A 21,358-nucleotide genomic window follows, 5' to 3' on the forward strand; every position below is an offset into this window, starting at 1 on the left:
GGGCCTCAGTCGCATAACGGCGAGCAGCATTCAAGAAATTATGCCGGCAATACTGCGTATAGACATCGCCGCTTATCTTGGTTGTCGCCCTTTCTTAGAAACGGACAGTTGTCAATGTAAACAAATAGAATCTGTCATTCAGTTTAATCCCCCGATTAACTTACAAAAATGGAAAGCACAAAATGAATATAAGAAAACGTTGTTTTATTGACGTTTATATTGATAAATGTTCTGTATGTTTCTTTGAGAGAATAATGTTTTATGCCTGATTTTTTTTTAAACTTGCGTGCTTAAAAAAAACCGATTCTGAATTTGAATTTGATGTCACTGATCTTTTTCCTACTGCCAATCTGTAATCATTCTAGGCATTTCTGAGGCGTCTGTTTTGTCTTGGGTAGAGTAATGTTATGTTTTTCTTAAGTTAATATATCTCCAAAGTTAAACTTTGTTAAATCAATTAAAATTCGAAATTTCCTTCGGTTCTCAAGTTGTTGGCCCCGGAAAAAATAAAACGCATACGTAAAACATGTAGAGTTGGATAAATACCGTTCAAGCACAAGGATTTAATGTTTGTGTTTTATATATAATATACATCATGAATCTGTTTTAAAATTTTATGCTATAATAGCGTCAACGCACGTTTATTTCGTGTTATAAAGTCTGCAGAGTCCCTCGGAACTGTTGGAGCCCTCGCCCTACCGGGCTCGGGCACCAACCGTTCCTCGGGACTCTGCAGACGTTATAACACGGAAAAACGTGCGTTAACCCTATAATACATTTGATTTTGCTAAAACAAAGTTTGCTTAACTATTTAAAGGGAGACCAGAATTCAAGGACCTGTTGATGAAACCAGATCGAGAACGAAGGTCAATTAAAGTAGTAGGATACAAGGTGAATGTGAAACTAGCCAATCAGGTGCTTAGTGACAAAGTAGAAACACTTTCACGAGAAGCTAGACGCAAGACAGAGACAAGAAAAGTGAAGTCAATAGAAAAATTGGTAGTACTGGAGATTCAGGGAACGTTTAGTGCAATATGTAAGAAGTATGGGGACATGAAGATACATGTAGATGGAAATGAGGTTATAGTGGAAGGTGATCCGGCAGATATTCCTAACGCATTCATGGAAATGTACTCCGAGTGTGATCAAATTGAACCTGTTGAATTTAAACATTCAAAAACGAGGGAATGGGTACAATTTGCCAAGAAGGAACCTTCAATCAAGCATATTCAGAAGAAAATGGATCAGAAAGGTTTACAGGGAAGTTGGGAAATTACTGGAACTTTGATCAATGTTTTTGTTGCAAAAGATGGAAATAGTAATGGTATAAAAGACATTATTCTTGAGTCAGTTTTAGAAGAATCAATACAGGTAGATAGAACTTCCACAGACTTGTTGAACTCAGAAGTATGGGGAGATTTCCTTTTAGACAATAGAAGAAAGTTTAAAGATAAGATAGAAGTGTTCACGAAAAAACAGCAGATTGTGGTGGTAGTTGGAACAGATGATGTTGTTCCTCATATTGTAAAACTGTTGAAGGAGTTCCTTGATTCAAAAACTGTAAAGACAGTGACAGTGCATTGTGAGCAAGTTGTAGCAGACTTTATATCAGAGTGCTGGACAGAAAGTGACTTCGCAGAGATACAAAACAATGATGTGGTTATCAAAACAAAAGGTATATATTTAAAGATCCTGTAACACAATTTTTTCATGGTTTTATTTCATAAATATGATGCTCAAATTAAGATTTGTCAATATTGTAAGTTCCAATAAGCATTATTTATAAAGATATTACCCAAGTTAACATTTCATGTAAATAAAGGGAGGTAATTAGAAATTTATTTTCTATAAATTCTAGGTCAAATTTTCCAATAAGAAAATAATGCATGTAATTAATTGATTCAACATAATGTGCACAAATATTTGCAGTACACATTTTACATATTCTTCGATGTTCGAAAATTGTTTAATTTGCATAATTATATACTATATAATATTTTGCAAGTGTGGTATACATACAGTAATAATATCAGTCACAAAACATACAGGATCTTTAAATGATGAATTAGAATATGTATGTTTTAAATCTTTTTGCAGACGGACATTTTCATTGTCTTTTGTTAAGATCAAAGACATTGGATTCAAAGTAACTCTTGTTGTTAATGTTTCTTACTTTGTAAATATTGAACATAAAACATATTTTAAACAATGGAAATGGTTGCTGGAGTAAAATTCAAAGTAATATTTCACTTCTTTAATGCTGGTTGTTTTCTTCTTCAAGTAAACATAGTTATTATGTTTTCAGCCAATGGTATAGAACTGACTGGTTTATCTGAGAACCTGATCAAAGGGAAACAAAAATTGGACTTGAAGTTAAAACGTATGTGTAGTAAAAGACATACACTTAAAAGGACAGGAATTCATTCTGTTTTGGAAGCTTCCAAACACTCTGGAACAATAAGTGCCATTGAGAAGGAGAATAAATGTATAATCAAGCTTCCTCAAGAGATTGATGAAAGCGTTTCAGTGATGCTGAGTGATTTTGAGGTGATTGAGCCAGAAATGTTAGATGGTAATATTATTAATTCTACTTTAAAACATAAAGATTTAATTTATAAAGTCTTAAAGTAATGGTTTGAGAATTTTCATAATACAACATCTGTGGTTTTTGTCTTACCTAGTAATAAATTGAAATAAGACAGTAAACACAAATATTTATCATCAACAATTACTACACTGTTACTGTATACTATATAAATATGATTTGTAAACATGTGAAGCAGTGTGGTAGGTATGCATTTAATGTTAAATTATTTGATGATAATTCAGATAGCACACAGTCTGGTAGGTATGCATTTAATGTTAAATTATTTGATGATAATTCAGATAGCACACAGTCATCATCGAGTTCAGCATCAGCTCCGAAATATTTCCAGACAAAGAAACATAAAATTAAGGTCCACCTGGTACATGGAGAAATAGGACATCAAAAGGTAAGATTAATGAACCTTCTTTTACACTTGAACAGATTTAGGTTACAATTTAGGTCCAGAAAATATGAAGAATTATTGTAGGTAGTCTGTTGGCTTAGCTCAATATGGAGAGTATTGGATTAGTAATCCAAGGATGGCTTGTTTACACGTTGGGCGAGGTGACAGTTTATCTCATCATGTGGTAATAAAGTTGACTGATCTGAATCATTATTCTGTATGTGATGTAGGGGCGTCTTTGGCCAAGTGGTTAAGATTGTTGACTTCGAACCTCATGCCCGTCACTGCTGTAGGTTTAAATCCTGTCGGGGGGACGAGAGATTCTTTCATTTGAGGAAACTATCCAGCTAGCTTACGGAATGTCAGTTGTTCTGCTCTGGTACCTGTTAAAGCCTGAAATAATGCATGGAATGGCATATGAGGTCTACTTCCTTCGTTAAAGCTTGGAAGTTGCCATATGACCTCTTCTGTGTTGGTGTAATGTAAAACCCAACCAGTTGCTTTAATGTTTAATGTGAAATAATGTAAAGTTGCCTGATGTAAATAATTACACTGACAGTTATGTTTCATTTGTTGTAATGTAATGTGAATGTGATGTTAAAAGATTATCAAACATGACTTACTTCAAATATAATAATGAGACATCTGAATTATGTCAAGCTTAGAAATAATCTTAACACGTTAAGAAAATAAAGCATGATTGTAAATACCCATTGTTAAATGATTGAACTGTTACAGGCTGATATAATAGTGGCGAGTGCAGCCAGTAGCCTGAACCTTAGGAGTGGCTCAGCATCGTACTCCCTGGTGAAACAGGGCGGAGCTCAGCTACAGACTGACTGTAATAGACTGTACCCTAATGGCATTCAAGATGGTGAAGTAGCTGTTATTGACTCAGGAAATCTTAACTGTGATAAAGTTTATCTCACCTCACTACCATCATGGAAAGAAGCTGGAAGCAATGGGGGGAAGGTAAACACTTATAACAACTTCCTGTATGAAAGTTATATGAACTCCTACATTGAATTTTACAATTCTTGCGTAACTTTGTCAGTATTACAGAAATTATATCTCTCAAATATCATGGGTTGGATAAGATCAGTATGTTTAGGTTTCCAGTTCTCTCGGCCAGTTATAGTTATGTGTTGAAATGACGTTAGTGGTACCTTCCTAGGACTCTATAGATAATTTAAATATTTGTAGCTGGCTGTTTTTAATTGAAAATAATTAATCCTACACTCTTGTTGATTTCTATTTCATCTAGAATTATTTTCTGTATTGAATGAGGTTTTGCTCCGCGCATGCACATCATTGTGTTTCCACCCTGTCGAGGGACAAGCATTGAAATTTTTACTTAGCAATTAAAATCTGGTGTAATCGTAGATTGGAACCATAATTATTTGAGGAATATTTGGTGTAAATAAAAGAAAGAGTTTGTATTACTTATAGACTTATAGGCATGTTTACAATGATGAATTCTACTTATTTAACAATACACCCATTTATCAAATGTATAAACAAATGATCTACTATTTACAGGTATTCAGGAATGCTATGAGGGAATGTTTACGACTGGCAGACCTTCATTCTAAGAAAACTCTTGCCATTAGTACCATGGGAACAGGTGGTTACCTAGGTTACCCGCGTGATGTAGTTGCTAGTATAATGTATGGGGCTATTGTTGAGTTTGATAGCTGTTATAGAAGGACCAGTTTGAAGGACATATCAATTATTCTGTACACTAAGGATACAGAGACAGTGAAAGCATTTGAAGAGCATGAACATATGAGGGTATATGGCAGTGCAAGTCTTGGTGTACTTACTACAGGTAATCTTAGACATTTCCATAAAATCATCGTTTAGAATAGGAGAATGAAAATGTATCAAAGAATCCATAGTTTTACATTTATATTTGCGTAATTTTATTTTAGGCAGCAGAGGTCAAGTACTCATACGATTTATTTGATAAGTCCCTGGCCTAAACAACATATATACATAGAAACAAATATACTTACACAAGAGACATTTGGAATTTACAACTAATATGGACTTGCTCTGGTTGCAGTAGTACTGTATGTTTTCTCCTCCAATTATTTTAGGTGTAGAAGCATCAGATGGTTCTCTGCCATTGCCATTATTTTCATTTGATTTTGTTCAATAGATTAATTATTTTCTTTAATTGTTACCTTGATAAATGACCTGAATCTATTCATTGAACAAAAGATAAGTATGTCAGTTAAATGATTCCATATCTGTTGAATATGGTTTTTTTTTTCAGATTTCTTGGGTGGAAGGATAAAAATAGAACTAGTCACAGATGATCTGTCCATACAGAAGGTAAAGTTCTGAAATTTTATGTCTAATAACTATTTTCTTATAGAATTTCATGTATGATGATAAATATGACTTTATTATAAAAAGGTTGGTGATTGGACTGATATTTTTGATAGTGTCCAAATCAAAGCACAGAGTGACATCTACAGTTGTCTTACTAGTAAAGGTGGAAAGTTTTACATTGCTTGCTAATTTAAATAATGTTGATGTGATTTATAATCCATTTAGAAGAGTGACTACAGAGTCATTGCCTCTGACATAAATTAGAATTTGTATAAAGTGCTTATGTTTTATAGGGAAACATTTTGACAGTCCTTAGGTAGTTGTGTCTAAGATACAATTTGTAACAAATAATAAAAGTTTATTATGTTTTGTGTACTCAACATTATTAAATAGAATATGCATTATCATACTTTAAACAAGATCAGCTGTCTTATTTATTTGGCTATCTTATAACTGGGCTACCATTAAAATGTATAAGTTTGTATGTTTCAGTATGATATATTGACAATGGTTTCATGATTTATTTCAGGTTGATGCTTTATTATGTAGTGTATCATCAGATATGAACCTCACTAGGAGTGCTATATGTAAATCATTAGTTCAAAATGGTGGAACAAAATTACAGGTAGTCATCTAGCATGTATTAGAAAATCTGTCACCGTTACTTAACCATAGATTTAGAACATTTCATAAAAAGTCAGAATATTAAATAAGTGTGATAGAAATAATTTTAAATAAGGTGTCACCTCTTATATTGTGGGTTTATAACCATTTGCCGTATGGACCAGTTGAGGGAAATGATAACAGGTTGTGTCTAAATAAATGTTATATCCTGAATGTAATACAAATTCAGTATGTTAAGATTAAGTAACTATTGGACATCCAGATTTGATGAACTTAAAGACAATATCTACTGTATTAAATTGGACTCTGGGGTGATAGCTACAGTATTAAATTGAACCCTTGGATGATGGCAACAATATAAAAATGAACCCTAGGAAATAGACTTAGTATAAAATTGAACCCTGGGTCAATAGCTACAGTATTAAATTGAAACCTGGAACCTGTCTCCATAATATTTTTATAAAGTTATGCCATACTTTGCAAAGCAGACAAATAATGATTTAAATATAACAATAGCAAATTATACTAAAACTTATTATAACAAATATGATATTATTGCAGGATGAATGTAAAACAAAGCATGGTAATGAGTTGTCAGTAGGCAAGGTTGTGGATATATCAGGAGGAAAACTACCATGTAAAACTGTCTACTTAACTGTCCTACCTACATATACTGAGAGTAGTTCTGCTGAACAGGTTAGTCATCAGTTAACTCCCCTTATATCTTTATTGACAAGTGAGGTTTTATGCACACATAAAATGGCTGTGAAGGAATGGTCAGCTGTGCACTGCATACCTATAGAAGAGCTAAATAAAATGCTACCTAGAGAAAAGTCTGTTTCTATCTGAGCAGTTGTTGAAATTAAAGGGGAAGTATTACAACATAAATATTCCATTACACATTTAGTGCCTTTAGTACTAGGAAATAATTAGTTGAGTAAATTATATATTATTAAAGTGTATAATGTATAATGAACAAGTTGTTTAATCTGATATTGTAACATTAACTTTATTGATGGTCAACTTATTGTTTATTTAAGATTATTGAGTGTTTTGTGAAGTATATAATTGTGACATATTGGCAGAGTTTGATCAACACGCTGCAGACAGTGTTCCAGTTAGCAAATTTGAAGGGTTACAAGTCTCTAGCAATGCCTGCACTTGGTACTGGTTACCTCAATTACCCTAAAACAACTGCAGCTAAATGTATGTATGATGCAGCATTAGACTGGGCGTCGAAGAACAACAAGGCTTCCCTCAAGATGATCAGATTTGTCATGTACAGTAAAGATACAGAAGCTCAGCAGGTACCCTCTCACTAATTGTACAATATAAAATTAATATATGTGCCAGATAAAATAAAATACATGTCTTTCAGTCTAGTTTTTGAGAATTATTCAAAACTTACTGTTTCATGCAAATAATATATCACTTTGTTCAACCATTGTAAAGTACAAACTGTGCTTTGTTTTCAGCAAAGGAGCACATTTGTGGCTCACTCGAAGTTCATATCTACAGATCAAAAGTTTGTAAAGTCATTGTTTTAAGCTGATAATGTGTTTTTTGTACTTAAATGGTTTCATGCCTTTACATGATCTATAAATAATCCAGAATTGAAATTTGAGCGTTTTTGTGAAGGACAAGTTTTGACATTGGTGTAAATATAGCATTTATTTTGTTTACTTCTGACAGGCATACAGAATGTGTCACTTAAAGTGTCAGGGTAGAGAAGTCAGGTCCAATAGAAAGTTTGTAGGAGATGGAACTGTTGTAGTAAAACCTGATGATAATGCTAGATACAAGATGATTAAAGATGGTATGTTCAGTTATGATGTTCTTCCATTCAATATGCAGGAAAAAAAGATGTTTACATAACAACCTATGCTATATATATGAATATTTGCAAACAAATGTAACTAGTTCTGTAACTCACTTAGTGCTAGGCATGATCATGTCAAACTGGTCTATACCATTAAACGATAGTGTTAAATTAAAAAATGTAAAAAATATAATATAAAACTGCATAGATGGGTCGGCTGACTTAGCAGTATAGAATTCAGAAGTCATTATCACAAGTATGTTTGTAGTTGCCTATAATAAAAAATTGTGGGTTTGAACCCTACTCCAGTCACAATCATGATTCTTCATATGACACCAGTACTGGTTGGTTACAGGGAGCATACACAAAAAGTGATTAATGTAAGTTGCAAGAACTTGTTTTGCAGAAAAGCTTTAATAAATATGTATAAACTAACAAAAAACCAATATCTAAAAAATGTCTGTTATAATACAGTGTATGATTTATTTTTACAGGTTGTGTAATAGGTCCTATACAGTTAAATGTTCAAGTAGGGGACTTGCTCAATAATAAAGCTGATGCTATAGTGAATGGAGTTGGTGCTAACTTTGATATGAAAGGTAATACACTTCAGCCTCATTAAAACGCTCATGTTTGGGTCCAATGTCTCAACACCGCGTTCTAACGAGGCTCTCATTAGAACTCTCATTGCGAAATTACCGCATTACCCCACCCACCACATGTATAAATATAACACTGATTTTTTTACTTACTGTTCAATGAATATCGACATTATCTTTTTCTAAAACCATTCAATGATGTAAACATATATTATATTCGCAAATAATACTAATTATATTTAAAAGAAACGAAAAACTTTGGAAAAAAAATTATAAATCATGAATGTAGTGTAAACAGCCATTACTGTAATGACGTTTGATTAACTAGGGGACACAACTAAAGCTGGACTGTAAATAACACTGTAATTTAAGTCCAGCTTTAGTTGTGTCTCCTAGTAAATCAAACGCCAATTACTTCCTGTCATGGCCGCTCTATTTACATTGCAGGATTTTAAATTGATTTTGGGCTTGCGGGTTATTTAATTCAGCGAGGTTTACATGTCAAAGATATGTGTGTGAATTTTAGTTTATTTATACTCACCACCGGTTGCCAATATCACAGTTATGATATGAATTTGAGATTTTGGAAACAATTTGAAGGCAGGTAAAACATCAAAAGAGCGGATAAACGCTTACCTGGACATGTTTTTCACACCTTTGGCGCTCATAAATGTCCTAATAACAATAGTTTATTGTACTTGACTGTCAAATTGAGCAAACGTTATAGCGCGCTATAAATCTAAAAAAAATTTTTTATTTTTTTTGGGAAGTTTTTTGTTTGGGGTGGGGGGGGGGGGAGCCAAGGTCTATGAGCGCTATACTGAGATTAGCGTTATAATGAAGAGCGAGTTATCTAGGCTTCAGTGTACTTTTTTATGACCTTCTATTTCACTTCTTTCAGTCAATTTTAGTCAATTTTTTAGAGCATTAATTGAAAATTGATTATGAATGTTACAATTATTAGCATGCAACTAAGAGCGTTAGTTGGAAAGCTGACAGGATTGTATGTGTATTTAGATCTTATGATTTTATGTTTCAGGTGCTATTGCTCAAGAATTAGCAAAGAGATGTCCAAATATTCTTCCTGAGTGCCAACAGAAAAGTAAGTTTTGTATCTCTATACATGCTGGTCTTCATTCAGGTTAATTTATGATATATAAGTCGTAGTTATACAATGTTTTACATGTTACATACAATCTTGTGTAATTCAAATCTTAAGGTGAAACATGGTTAGGATGTTCTAAAATTTTTTGTATGTATTAGATGGGACTTTTTAGAATAATGTGGACACATATCCATAATGATGAGACAGTGATAGTAGAAATAAACATACAGCTTCAATGTCACAGTAACGCTTGTATATTAGAAATTACTTTGAAATTGCTTTCTAAGTTTCTAGCCTATTACTCTGACATAATAAGAAGCATTAAAAAAGATTGGTACTAGGGGCTAAGCAATTAACATGTATGTCTGATACCATTGATATATTTTTATATTTCACAAATGTGGGGTCTACATCTCCTTTTTGCTGTATAGTTTTTGAAGGCATGTTAACATTAACAACATGTAAACATTAATTACAGAGGCAGAGTTGAAGAAAGATGGTGTAGTAACAACAAGCAGTGCTGGTCTCCAGGCAACATATGTAATACATGTACAGTTCCAGGACACATTGGCTGGCTGGAGAAATAAAATGGTTAATTGTCTCGAGGAAGCTAACAGAAAACTCATCAAATCTGTCGCTTTCCCTCTACTTGGTGCTGGTAAGATTCTATTTCTTGAACTTTATGTGTTTTTACAGTTATTTGAGATAAAGAAAATAGTTTGGAACAAGAGGAGTTTGGAACAAGATGTTTAACATTTGTGCAGCTCTAGATTTCAAAAACATTTTGTATGTATTTTTATCAACAAAGATATGATAATAAGAAAACAAATCAAACTGTTCTGTTATTTATTTATGAGGGTTGTATGGTAAGTTCATAGACAAGGTATGTAAACAAGTACATTAATTCAGTAACAAAATAAAAACTTGAAACTTTATACCTAAATCTTTTTCTTCAATCATATTATCACATCTTAAGTTTGTTCTGCATAATATTCTGCAGTCTGCAAAGACGCTATAACATCATCCCCAATGGCCCGTTTCCTGACAAGGATGTCATGATTTATACTTTTTATCAACTTTGAAATGGTTCAATTTTGTGGGGAAAAATGTTGTCCGAAAATCCTTACACTATTATCTTTATGCGTAATTATGCAAAAATGTAGGGAATGATGTTCTCACAAGTTTGATAAAATTTTCGCATAAAATGGCCATTTTACATAAAAATATTCAGGAATTTTGACACTTGTATGTATTTAAAATGTTGTATTCAAGATAAAGCTGACAAAAGTGTTAAGTGTTTAATGTATATTAATTTCAGGAGTAGGACCAAAGAGTTTTCAAGCAGACGGTATTGCTGAGTGTCTATTTGCTGCTATAGATGATTTTTGTGGTCAGAATACGAAAAGTTCAGTGACAGATGTACATTTGGTGGTTCATGATAGTAATATATCATGTAAACCGTCCATTATGTCGGTGTTACAGAGTAAAACAACCGCTGCTGCATCATCATCAAAATCTCCCCTCAAAAAGTTACTAGGTATAATTCTATAATTATAAACACTGAAAAGGTTAATTAAAGTTGTACTACGAGTAAAATGGTGTAAAGCTATCTACCAGAAGGTAAAACACCTACCCAAATACAAACACTATTAGTATATGCTCTGGAAAATTACCTAAAATAGTAAAAATAAAAACCCCAAAAAAATCATTTTCAGGGGCAGGTAACTCAAAAAGTAGGATAGTGTACTGATGGTACACTTTTATGCATTTCGATCTCAGAATTTATGAATTAACATTAAAATTAGTTAAGTGAAAACAGAGAAATTAGATGATACATATTTCATGAAGCAATTAGTTGGATAGTTTTATTGTATGTACTGTAAGGTAATTAATTTGGTTGCAGGTAATGTTGCAGAGAAACTTGGCTTGAACTCGAAGCCGGACAATGAGAAACCTGTTCGTAACACAGGGAAGGATTCTTCGGTTGTTGTTGTTGTACATTCTGATGCCATTATCAATATAGATCGGTGTATTAAAGCTCTAGATGACAGAATAGGGCTAGAGTATACCAAAAAAACAATAGATGCTGATACAGAAGTCATGAAGAAACTCTCTGATAAGGAGGTAAAAAATAAAACTGTAAATTTTTCCTAAAAATTCAACCTTTGTTTAGTAAATATCAGTTAAAAATACTTCTGAAAGGCAGATCTTTCCTTTAGATTATTCTCAATTTCATGTTAAAGTTTTATATACCTAGGTTAAAAAGTCATAACTTTAGTTAAAATGAAAATATCTGTAGTAAATTTAAAACTTCACAGTTTGGTAATGGTGACACTTTAAAGAAAACAAGTTTCTGCATAATGATATTTTAGCAGTATAACTAAAATAGGAAACAGTAAAATCTGACATATTTCTTCATAATTTCAGATTGACAATATTGTGGATGCAAATATCATAGTTGATGTAAAATTTGATAAAAAGGCTGGAAAATTCAGTATCAGTGGTCCATCAAGAAACGTACTTGCTGCTATAGATTGTATACATAATAAAATGAGGCAGTTAATGCGTGAGGAGAACAACAAAAGTTCAGCGGAGGCGTTATATAACCAGATACAGTGGCACTGGCTAAAAGAGGACCAGACTGCCACAGATTCCAGGGAAATACCATATGATATACAACCTAATTATGTCATTGAAAGTGCATATAAGGAGGGTAAAACAAATGTAGAGCTAATGGCCATAGGTGGGAGAATGTATATAATAGATTTCCACAAACTTATTGAATATCCCAAATATAACATAGGTGACACTGTGAAAGTGATCAGAAAAGATATCTTGAAAGGTAGGCCATTAGCAGTATCTTAAAAATCTTTTTAGAAAATTGATGGAGATAAAAGTTCTATGTCACTGTGGAAATAAAATAGAACAATTATTTTACAAGGTGAAAAACAGTCATCAATTATTTAAAAAATATGTAAACAACAGTGTGCAGTTTCACAGTAATGAAACAAATTCCACTGTTACAAGTTTCAAAATGAGTAAAAAAATGCAAAAGAAGATGTTACAGTAATAAATGAAACAACTCTGTAATAGGTTTTCAAATTAGTTAAAAGGCTACAGAAAAGAAAAGGTTTCAGTAATGAGTAAAGGTTTTAAAATAAAAAAAAAGGCTATGAAAGGTTCCAGTTATATGCAGTAAATTTTCACAGATTTATGATATTTGATCTGTAGATGTAATATTTATAAATTTACCCTGTATTAAGATGATAACAATTTTAAAAAGAGATTGAAATTTAAACTTTTATCAGGAGGTCAGGCTACGCTGCCCAGTATTTGGATGTCCATGAGTAACAATGAATATGTGAAACGTGTTACTTTAAACAGTGGAGCTGAATATCAACGAGTAGAGAAACTCTTCACTGGACAAGTTAGAAATGGTCTGTACTCAAGGAAAGTGAAAAATAGTAGTGGTGTACAAGTTTTAAAGGTAGGTTTATCTATGACACACCAAGCAAGTGACACAATCTTTAGCTCTATTTTTGTGCCCCCACGTTAGTGGCGGGCATTTAGATTTACCTTTGTCCGTCCGTCCGTCAGAACGTCCGTCCTTCCGTCCGTCCGTTCGTTCACTTTTGTGTGGCACGTAACTCAAAAAGTATTTGACCTAGAGTCATGAAACTTTACAGGAATGTTGATCAGCATGTGTAGTTGTGCACCTGGGTATTTTCGTCTGGATATTTTTAGTATTTTTCAAAGTTATTGCCCTTGACTTAGTAAAATTTTGCAATTTTCAACTTGTGTCGCATGTAACTCAAAAAGTTTTTGACCTAGAGTCATGAAACTTTACAGGAATGTTGATCAGCATGTGTAGTTGTGCACCTGGGTATTTTCATGTGGATATTTTTAGTATTTTCAGAGTTATTGCCCTTGACTTAGTAAAATTTTGCAATTTTCAACTTGTGTCGCACGTAACTCAAAAAGAATTTGACCTAGAGTCATGAAACTTTACAGGAATGTTGATCAGCATGTGTAGTTGTGCACCTGGGTATTTTCGTCTGGATATTTTAAGTATTTTCAGAGTTATTGCCCTTGACTTGGTAAAATTTTGCAATTTTCAACTTGTGTCGCACGTAACTCGAAAAGAATTTGACCTAGAGTCATGAAACTTTACAGGAATGTTGATCAGCATATGTAGTTGTGCACCTGGGTATTTTAGTGTGGATATTTTTAGTATTTTCAGAGTTATTGCCATTGATTTAGTAAAATTTTGCAATTTTCAACATGTGTCGCAAGTTACTCAAAAAGTATTTGACCTAGAGTTATGTAACTTTACAGAAATATTGATCAGCATGTGCAGTTGTGCACCAGGTATTTTCGTCTGGATTTATTTAGTATTTTTAGAGTTATTGCCCTTCACTTAGAAAATTTTTGCAATTTTCAACTTGGATTTGACATAGTCATTAAACCTTATGGGCAGGTTGCTCAGCATATTTTAGATTTGCACCTGGGGTTTCGCTTGTGGATTTATCAAATATTTGTAGAGTTATTTCCCTTGACTTAGTAAAAAGATTGACAGAACAGTGGCGCGGTGGGGGCACCCGTGTCCTATGGACACATTTCTAGTTTAAAAAATAAAGAAAAGCTATTATCATGACCCACTTTGCAGTGCCAATATGCCAATGTTAGTAACATTTTGGTCAAGGTTTTGTATATGGTCATTAACTTCAATATAGTTATCACATTGAAACTTTTTTGTTCGGATGGACCTTGATTTTTACCTGTGACATCTATTTTCACAATAATTGTTAATAAAGACCAGTTTGTATCCTGAGAAAGTGTGAATGACCAGTTGAGGGGCTAGGAGTAAGCCTGCTCAATTTACTATTTATTGTTGTATATTATTTTCATATATATTCCAAGGATCCCAGGGTTCCAGTGCCGGTCAGACTGCAAATTTTCTCACCCTGTATCATTATGATTTTCATCTGTATTCTAAATAATAAATAATATTAATGGCAGTGGTTTTGTAGCTATAATATATGATAAAGGATTAAAGAAATGGAAGAAAGATGCACTAATTTGATTTCAGTAGTGGTCATTGTTTTGAAAGTCATGCTAAATTTTCCATGTTTCTGAAGTTACACAAGTTTGTGATTTATGTTTTACTTTTTTATTAATAAACATCTTAAATTATATAGCAGTTCTTTTAAAGGCACATTATACCTCAGAAATCCCTTTCTTTTTATTAATTCTCAATTAATTTGATATGTCAATTAAATTTTGCCCTCAGATTGAGAGAATTCAGAATCGTACACTGTACCAGCAGTATGCTGCCAAGAAGAAGGCAATAGAGCAACAAAAATCTGGAATTAAATCAATAGAACGTCAGTTATGGCATGGTACCATGGAAACAAATATTCCCAGTATTATAAACAATGGTTTCAACAGAAGTTATTGCGGAGTCAATGGTATGTTGTAATATGGTTTTATTATTTAAGTCCTGTCTGTTTTGTTGTTGGAAACTTCAACAGCTCTCATAATTTATTTATTTAATAGACCTGTATACTTGACACTTGGACTAGGCATGGCTCCTGATGAGATTTTGATGTGTGACCTTCACCTTTGCTTGAAATTGCCAAATAAGGTTAATTATGCCTCCACAGAGTGGGAGCATATAGCGTTGCACTTGTCCGTCCATCTGTCCGTCCGTCCGCACTCACAGGAGAGTAATTATGTGGCTAGAGGGACAATAGGTAACTGTTCTTTCTCTTTGATGTCATTCATTCCGTAATGCTTTTATGTGGCTATTTTCTTTTGGGTGGCTAAAAAGAACAATAGAGAGAACAATAGAGTAGCCACATAATTACTGTCCTGTGAGAACTTCCGTCTGTCTGTCCGTACGTCCCGAAATCTTGTGAACGCAACTCCTCTTAAACCGGATGGCAGATTTCGCTTAAACTTCCAGGAATGAACAACCTTAATGTGTAGATGGCAGTAAAGGAAGGAATTTTTGCTGCGACCAAATTTAACAGAATTATGGCCCTTTGTTGATTTTTTCACTATATACCATGTAGAAATTTTGTGAACGCAACTCCTCTTAAACCGGATGGCAGATTTTGCTTAAACTTCCAGGGATGAACAACCTTAATGTGTAGATGGCAGTAAAGGAAGGAATTTTTGCTGCAACCAAATTTAACAGAATTATGGCCCTTTGTTGTTTTTTCACTATATACCATATAGAAATTTTGTTAACGCAACTCCTCTTAAACCGGAATGGCAAATTTTGCTTAAACTTCCAGGGATGAAACACCCTAATGTGTAGATGGTAGTAGAGGAAGGATTTTTGCTGTGACCAAATTCAACAGAATTATGGCCCTTTGTTGATTTTTTCACTATATACCATATAGAAATTTTGTGAACGCAAACTCCTCTTAAACCGGATGGCAGATTTTGCTTAAACTTCCAGGGGATGAAACAACCCTAATGTGTATATGATAGTAAAGGAAGGAATTTTTGCTGTGACCAAATTTAACAGAATTATGGCCCTTTGTTGATTTTTTCACTATATACCATATAGAAATTTTGTGAACGCAACTCCTCTTAAACGGGATGGCAGATTTTGCTTAAACTTCCAGGGATGAACAACCTTAATGTGTAGATGGTAGTAAAGGAAGGAATTTTTGCTGCGACCAAATTTAACAGAATTATGGCCCTTTGTTGATTTTTTTCACTATATACCATATATATGTTGTCAGTGGGGGCATCCGTGTCCTTTGGACACAGTTCTAGTTTTTCAATTATATTGCACAAGAACATAATTTATTAAGATTTTGGACAAATTTATTGATGTATCTTGTTTTTAAACGTTAGCGAAAGTATTTGCCAACATTTGAGAAGGACTGAACATCAAAACTGGTAATCAAATATTAGAATTGACAATAAAATAGTGTTTCTTATCAGTGCAGGGGGAAATTTGAAACAGTTACATACTTGTCTTGTAGTACTTTTATTTGTAGAAATATTTTGGTAGCTCAATTGGTACTAATACATATTTGTTAATTAATGATAATGAAGTATAATTTATTTTGATTATATTTATATGGTTAGTTTTGTAATTTTACAATATTTTATTTATTGTAGGTGTGTTGTATGGACAGGGTGTTTACTTTGCTGCAGATGCCTCGTACTCCGCCCAGTCCTACCTAACAGGCCATAAACCAGGTCAAAAACGCTACATGTTCCTAGTGAAAGCTCTTACTGGAGAGTTAGTTAAAGGCAATGCTAGTATGAGAGTATTGCCCCCTGTGAAAACATCACAACCAACAATACTCTATGATTGTGCGGTTGATGACATTAATAATCCAATGGAGTTTGTGATATTTCATGATACCCAGGCATATCCAGAATATCTAATTACATACACATCATAGCTTGTTTATATTCTGTTTACAAGCATCATTCACACACAAAACTGGTCATACATTACACATCAGTGGTCATCTTTATACAGTCTCAGCATAATAGTGCAACAAACATACATCATAGTCACACACAAGTTAAATACACACATGAAAACTTCAAACACTGTCATATCATATATAAATATTACATCCAACAATTAGTCAGAGTCTGTTGAACTAGTATGTTTCATGATTTTGTACATTGTATTATAGTGTCACAAAAATTTTGACTTGTATATGTAAACAGTTTGTTTTGCATGATTGTTACATGTTCATGAATAGTCACTTTTAGAATTAGTACTGAGTATTTGCACTATTATTTCTCTATATTTACTCTAGCACACAAAATGCACTATGTCATATGTAACTACCTGACAAAAAATTGTAAATAAGAAATGTTTGTATTATAAGTATTTATCTAGTCTCAAGTTATAGTCTACTCTGTCATTGTAATGATATATGTTATAGTAAACAAATCATGTCAGGATGTGACACTCTCTTCTATACTTTGTTAGTCTGTGACATATTTATGTTCTGTGACATTGTCAGTATGTGACATTGTCAGATAGTGTGTGACTTTGTCAGATAGTTTGTTACATTGTTAAATAATATGTGACATTGTCAGATAGTATGTGACATTGTTTGATTGGTTTGTCATGTTGTGAAAGAGTGATCAGAGATTGTTTCCGTGGCGAAGTGGTTAAGGTTGTCAACTTCAAATTACTTGCCTGTCACTGCTGTGGGTTAGATTCCATTTTGGCCTTTGGGTTCTTATCTGTGACATTGTTTTAATGTCATATCATAATGATGTGACTAATGTGGTATCATAATGATGTGACATCTTTACTAGCATGTCACAATGCCAACATGACATAGCAATATTGTCATTTGTGTCACATTCTGACATAAATATTGTCATATGACTGTGTCACATCACACCTGGGTGTGACAGAGTTTTACACGGTCTTTGCAGATTTGAAAACACTTCCTAATTTGTTATGTGATACATAATATTGTTATATGACACTGTGTGTTTGACTTTATTATATTGTATAGTAAATATCAATATTGAAGGATGTTGTAAATAATGGTGTGAAAATTAGGAATCTTAATGAAATTTACAGGTAGTTTTGTAAATAGATGTGAAGATTTTGTTACTCAGAATATGTTAGTTAGAATATGGCATATGAAATATTCCATGTGACTTGGTGTATTTAATACACTTTATTGTAAATAATTACACATTGTGCAAAATAGAGTTAGTACAAAAAAAATGTAAAAAATGACTATAGTTTTTACAAGAATTCCTTGATAGAAACTTTGTAAAGATTGTGTATTAACTACCATGTGTTCCATATGATGTATGTATAGAAAAGTTATGTTTTAAAATATCTGAAATGAAGTGATTCTGGTCACTTTGCTGATATAAAAATAAATGTGCTTGTTTTGGTGGAGATATAAATGAAAATTGTGTTAATGGATGCTGAAGAGGAGGCGGACATTCAAAACATTCTCACATAATACAACATGTAGAGAAATCTTAAATATTTTTGCTGTGTATTCAAGATTTTTAGATATGTTGTTGTGGTATTTAGGTGTTACTAAATATAGCTATTAAGTCAATGATAAGTGAATATAGTTCAGGTGACAGTATTAGTGACTTTAAGGGAATAGTGATTAAGGAGATTTTAAGGTGAATATACTGAAATGGAAAATGGAAGAAAATATGCATAATGAAAATGCAGAGCTGTCAAATTTTTATCCAAATTGTGTTAATCAGATTTCTGAGAGGGGAAATGTGTTTCGTGACCCTTGCAGGATTTTACTGGTTTTGTGAAAACTTGAGAAAATATATTTTGTGAACTTGAAATGAATTTGAGATTTTTCATCACAAAGACAATTATGTTAAGATTGTGCGCTAAATTAATGTTAACAAAGTTATTGTAGAACTGTCTATACAGTTTCATGTCATTATTTTTATGTATTGTCTTCAAATGTCAGAGTAAATTTAATTTTGAAAAATTAAAATTTTATTCAGATTTGTTTGGTCAGTATTACAACTGATTGATAATAAAAATATAGAATAAAACATGCAGAAAGCTAGAAATTGTTATGAAGAACATTGTACAAAACTAAAACATCAGTAAAAATATGTTTAAATTTTGAAATCTTATGTTTCCTGATAGATTTCATTCAAATCAGAATACCATGACATCCAGGGTATTTCCAGCTTTGATTATTTTACCTCTATACTTGTGCACTCCAAAGATGTCTTTATAATATGAAAAGATAAAAAGTTTATGATTTTACTTGTTTGTGCTAGTCTTAACCCACAAACATTCACTTTAGTGGTGGTGTTCCAGTCACAGGCATACACAATTCATTTGGCTGTAATTTGTAAGGTATTGAAGTATATTGGAAATTTGCAGTCTATTTTCAAATATATAAGCTATGTAAAATGACAGTAGTTTACATAACCAAACATTTATGTTTCTATTTAAAAGATTAATTGTTCATATATTAACTTTATTCTGACAATTGAAGTAATGTAAAACAGTCCGTCAGAATGTATTTATCCGTGTGATTTAGGCAATATTTGGTGGAGAAAAAAAGATACATGCACCATTGTTATTTGAGTGTACAATGATAGACAATTTTAACTGATGTAACTTGCTGGTGTATCTTCTGTAAGTGTGAAGTGTCTACAAATTTAGGAAATCAGAGTTATAAGCAAGTGCATCTTATTAATGATGGTTTAATTTATTCATTATATCAGAGACATAGATTACATCTATGCTATCTACATAGCTGATGATGTCTAGGAATGGAACACTAGAGCTCTATAAAATACAAGATCTTTTTTATTTAAAAATGCATGTTGCCTTAAAATAAAGAGAAATACATTCTGACTGTACTTATGTCTGGAAACAGCATATGTTTATTTTCAGAGATTTTTTGTCTTACTTTTTATAGTGAATAGAAATGAGTAAGAAGAAGTGAAGTATTTCTTAATCCAAACAATATTATCAAGAAAGATAAAGATTTCTGGAAATAAATATAAGGTGTTCTACTGAGGTAATTACCTCTTGATGACAGATGAAAATAGTCTCAGAATTATGACAATTAATCATACAGTGCAATTAATTAACTCTAATTAATCATCATTGCTTTTGAAATAGATGGTAAAAACATCAGTGGATATAAAGCATACATGTGAACTTTTTTTTAAAGATTTAGTCAGAGATTTTTCTTCACAAAGAGCAATAAACAAAGAAGAAAGTTCTGATATTAAAAAAGAGGGAGATTTCTTTAATTTGAGAAAATACCGGTACCCCTTATTTTAAGAAAAATCTTTGAAAATATGGCTGCAGAAAGTGGGAGTCTCCCGCTAAAAGTGGGAGAGTTCACATGTATAATAAAGGAAACAATTTTGTCATAAATACATCTGGTAAACCATCTTGTTATCTTTCTATTTGATAGATTAGGTATATAATTTGTTGTAATGATTGTGTCATAATTCTGGAACTATTTCATCATGCCTAGGCTTTAAACTAGATATTGCCTGTGGCATTTTAATCTTTTATACCATGCATGATAAATTGATATATTTAGTATGTATGGAATAATAAAAATATCTTGATGGAGCAATAGAGGAATCCTTTCCTGGTACATTAGTACTAGAAGATCTCTCGAAATAAAGGAATTGTTTGTTGCTCCCTCAGGATACACGGTTCTGACACATGTCTGTATATTACATTTACTTACCTGCAATAATCTATATCTGTACTTTATAATGCAAAATAGAAAAAATCTTTGAGAAGAATTTGAAAATTTCAAGAACAATATTTTTGCATCTGATACACATCTTATGTAACTCACTTTAAATAACTATCTAGTTTCATTCAAATGTTTGATAATGGTATTGTTGGTACTAAAGTTTATGCAACTAAACTCTTGATATTTTCTATATTTAGTTATTTAAGTATAACCTTAATGTACTAACATTCAGGCTGCCATTGATAGAAAAAAAATTATTTATATATCCAAAGCTGAAATTTGATGAAATATCAAATTCAATAGCTTGAACATTTGAATATATACTATAAACTGTTAATAACTACTAGTATCAAGATAATACTCTTGGGATGATATACCTGTATTTCATACAGCAGTGGTATAAATATAGGCATCTGACTGAGGTCATGTATCATCCATGTTTAATTTATGTTGCTGAGGTGTGACAGGTTATTAATTACTAATTAAAAATTCAGTAATACTTGATAAATTAATCATACACTTGTACATTCAAACATACAATATAAATATTTATGTTTCAAACATTCATAAGTTGATTATGAAATACAGTTAATATTTTGTATATTTAGTGAATTATTTTATCATAGATGATATAAGAATATTGTATT

The 21,358-nt window shown here is 32.3% G+C and overlaps 1 protein-coding gene across 2 annotated transcripts in view; it reads left to right on the top strand.

The window, feature by feature from the left end:
• Positions 1–21,048, top strand: part of LOC132739320 (protein mono-ADP-ribosyltransferase PARP14-like) — a 30,027-nt gene extending 8,979 nt beyond the window's left edge. For both annotated transcript variants that reach the window (XM_060727010.1, XM_060727009.1), the window contains exons 6-24: positions 818–1,675; positions 2,306–2,572; positions 2,887–2,993; positions 3,729–3,962; positions 4,530–4,818; positions 5,269–5,327; positions 5,857–5,952; positions 6,513–6,647; positions 7,037–7,258; positions 7,644–7,767; positions 8,265–8,369; positions 9,409–9,471; positions 9,953–10,132; positions 10,793–11,011; positions 11,378–11,598; positions 11,902–12,316; positions 12,783–12,961; positions 14,765–14,942; positions 16,615–21,048. In XM_060727010.1, coding sequence (XP_060582993.1) covers positions 818–1,675; positions 2,306–2,572; positions 2,887–2,993; positions 3,729–3,962; positions 4,530–4,818; positions 5,269–5,327; positions 5,857–5,952; positions 6,513–6,647; positions 7,037–7,258; positions 7,644–7,767; positions 8,265–8,369; positions 9,409–9,471; positions 9,953–10,132; positions 10,793–11,011; positions 11,378–11,598; positions 11,902–12,316; positions 12,783–12,961; positions 14,765–14,942; positions 16,615–16,904 — 4,241 coding nt within the window. In that variant the 3' untranslated portion in view covers positions 16,905–21,048. The remainder of the gene's footprint in view (positions 1–817; positions 1,676–2,305; positions 2,573–2,886; positions 2,994–3,728; positions 3,963–4,529; positions 4,819–5,268; positions 5,328–5,856; positions 5,953–6,512; positions 6,648–7,036; positions 7,259–7,643; positions 7,768–8,264; positions 8,370–9,408; positions 9,472–9,952; positions 10,133–10,792; positions 11,012–11,377; positions 11,599–11,901; positions 12,317–12,782; positions 12,962–14,764; positions 14,943–16,614) is intronic.
• The last annotated feature ends 310 nt before the right edge of the window (positions 21,049–21,358 follow it).

The sequence above is a fragment of the Ruditapes philippinarum genome, unplaced genomic scaffold, assembly GCF_026571515.1.
Source record: "Ruditapes philippinarum isolate M1 unplaced genomic scaffold, ASM2657151v2 ctg157_1_1_1_1, whole genome shotgun sequence".
NCBI classification, from domain to species: Eukaryota; Metazoa; Mollusca; class Bivalvia; order Venerida; family Veneridae; genus Ruditapes; species Ruditapes philippinarum.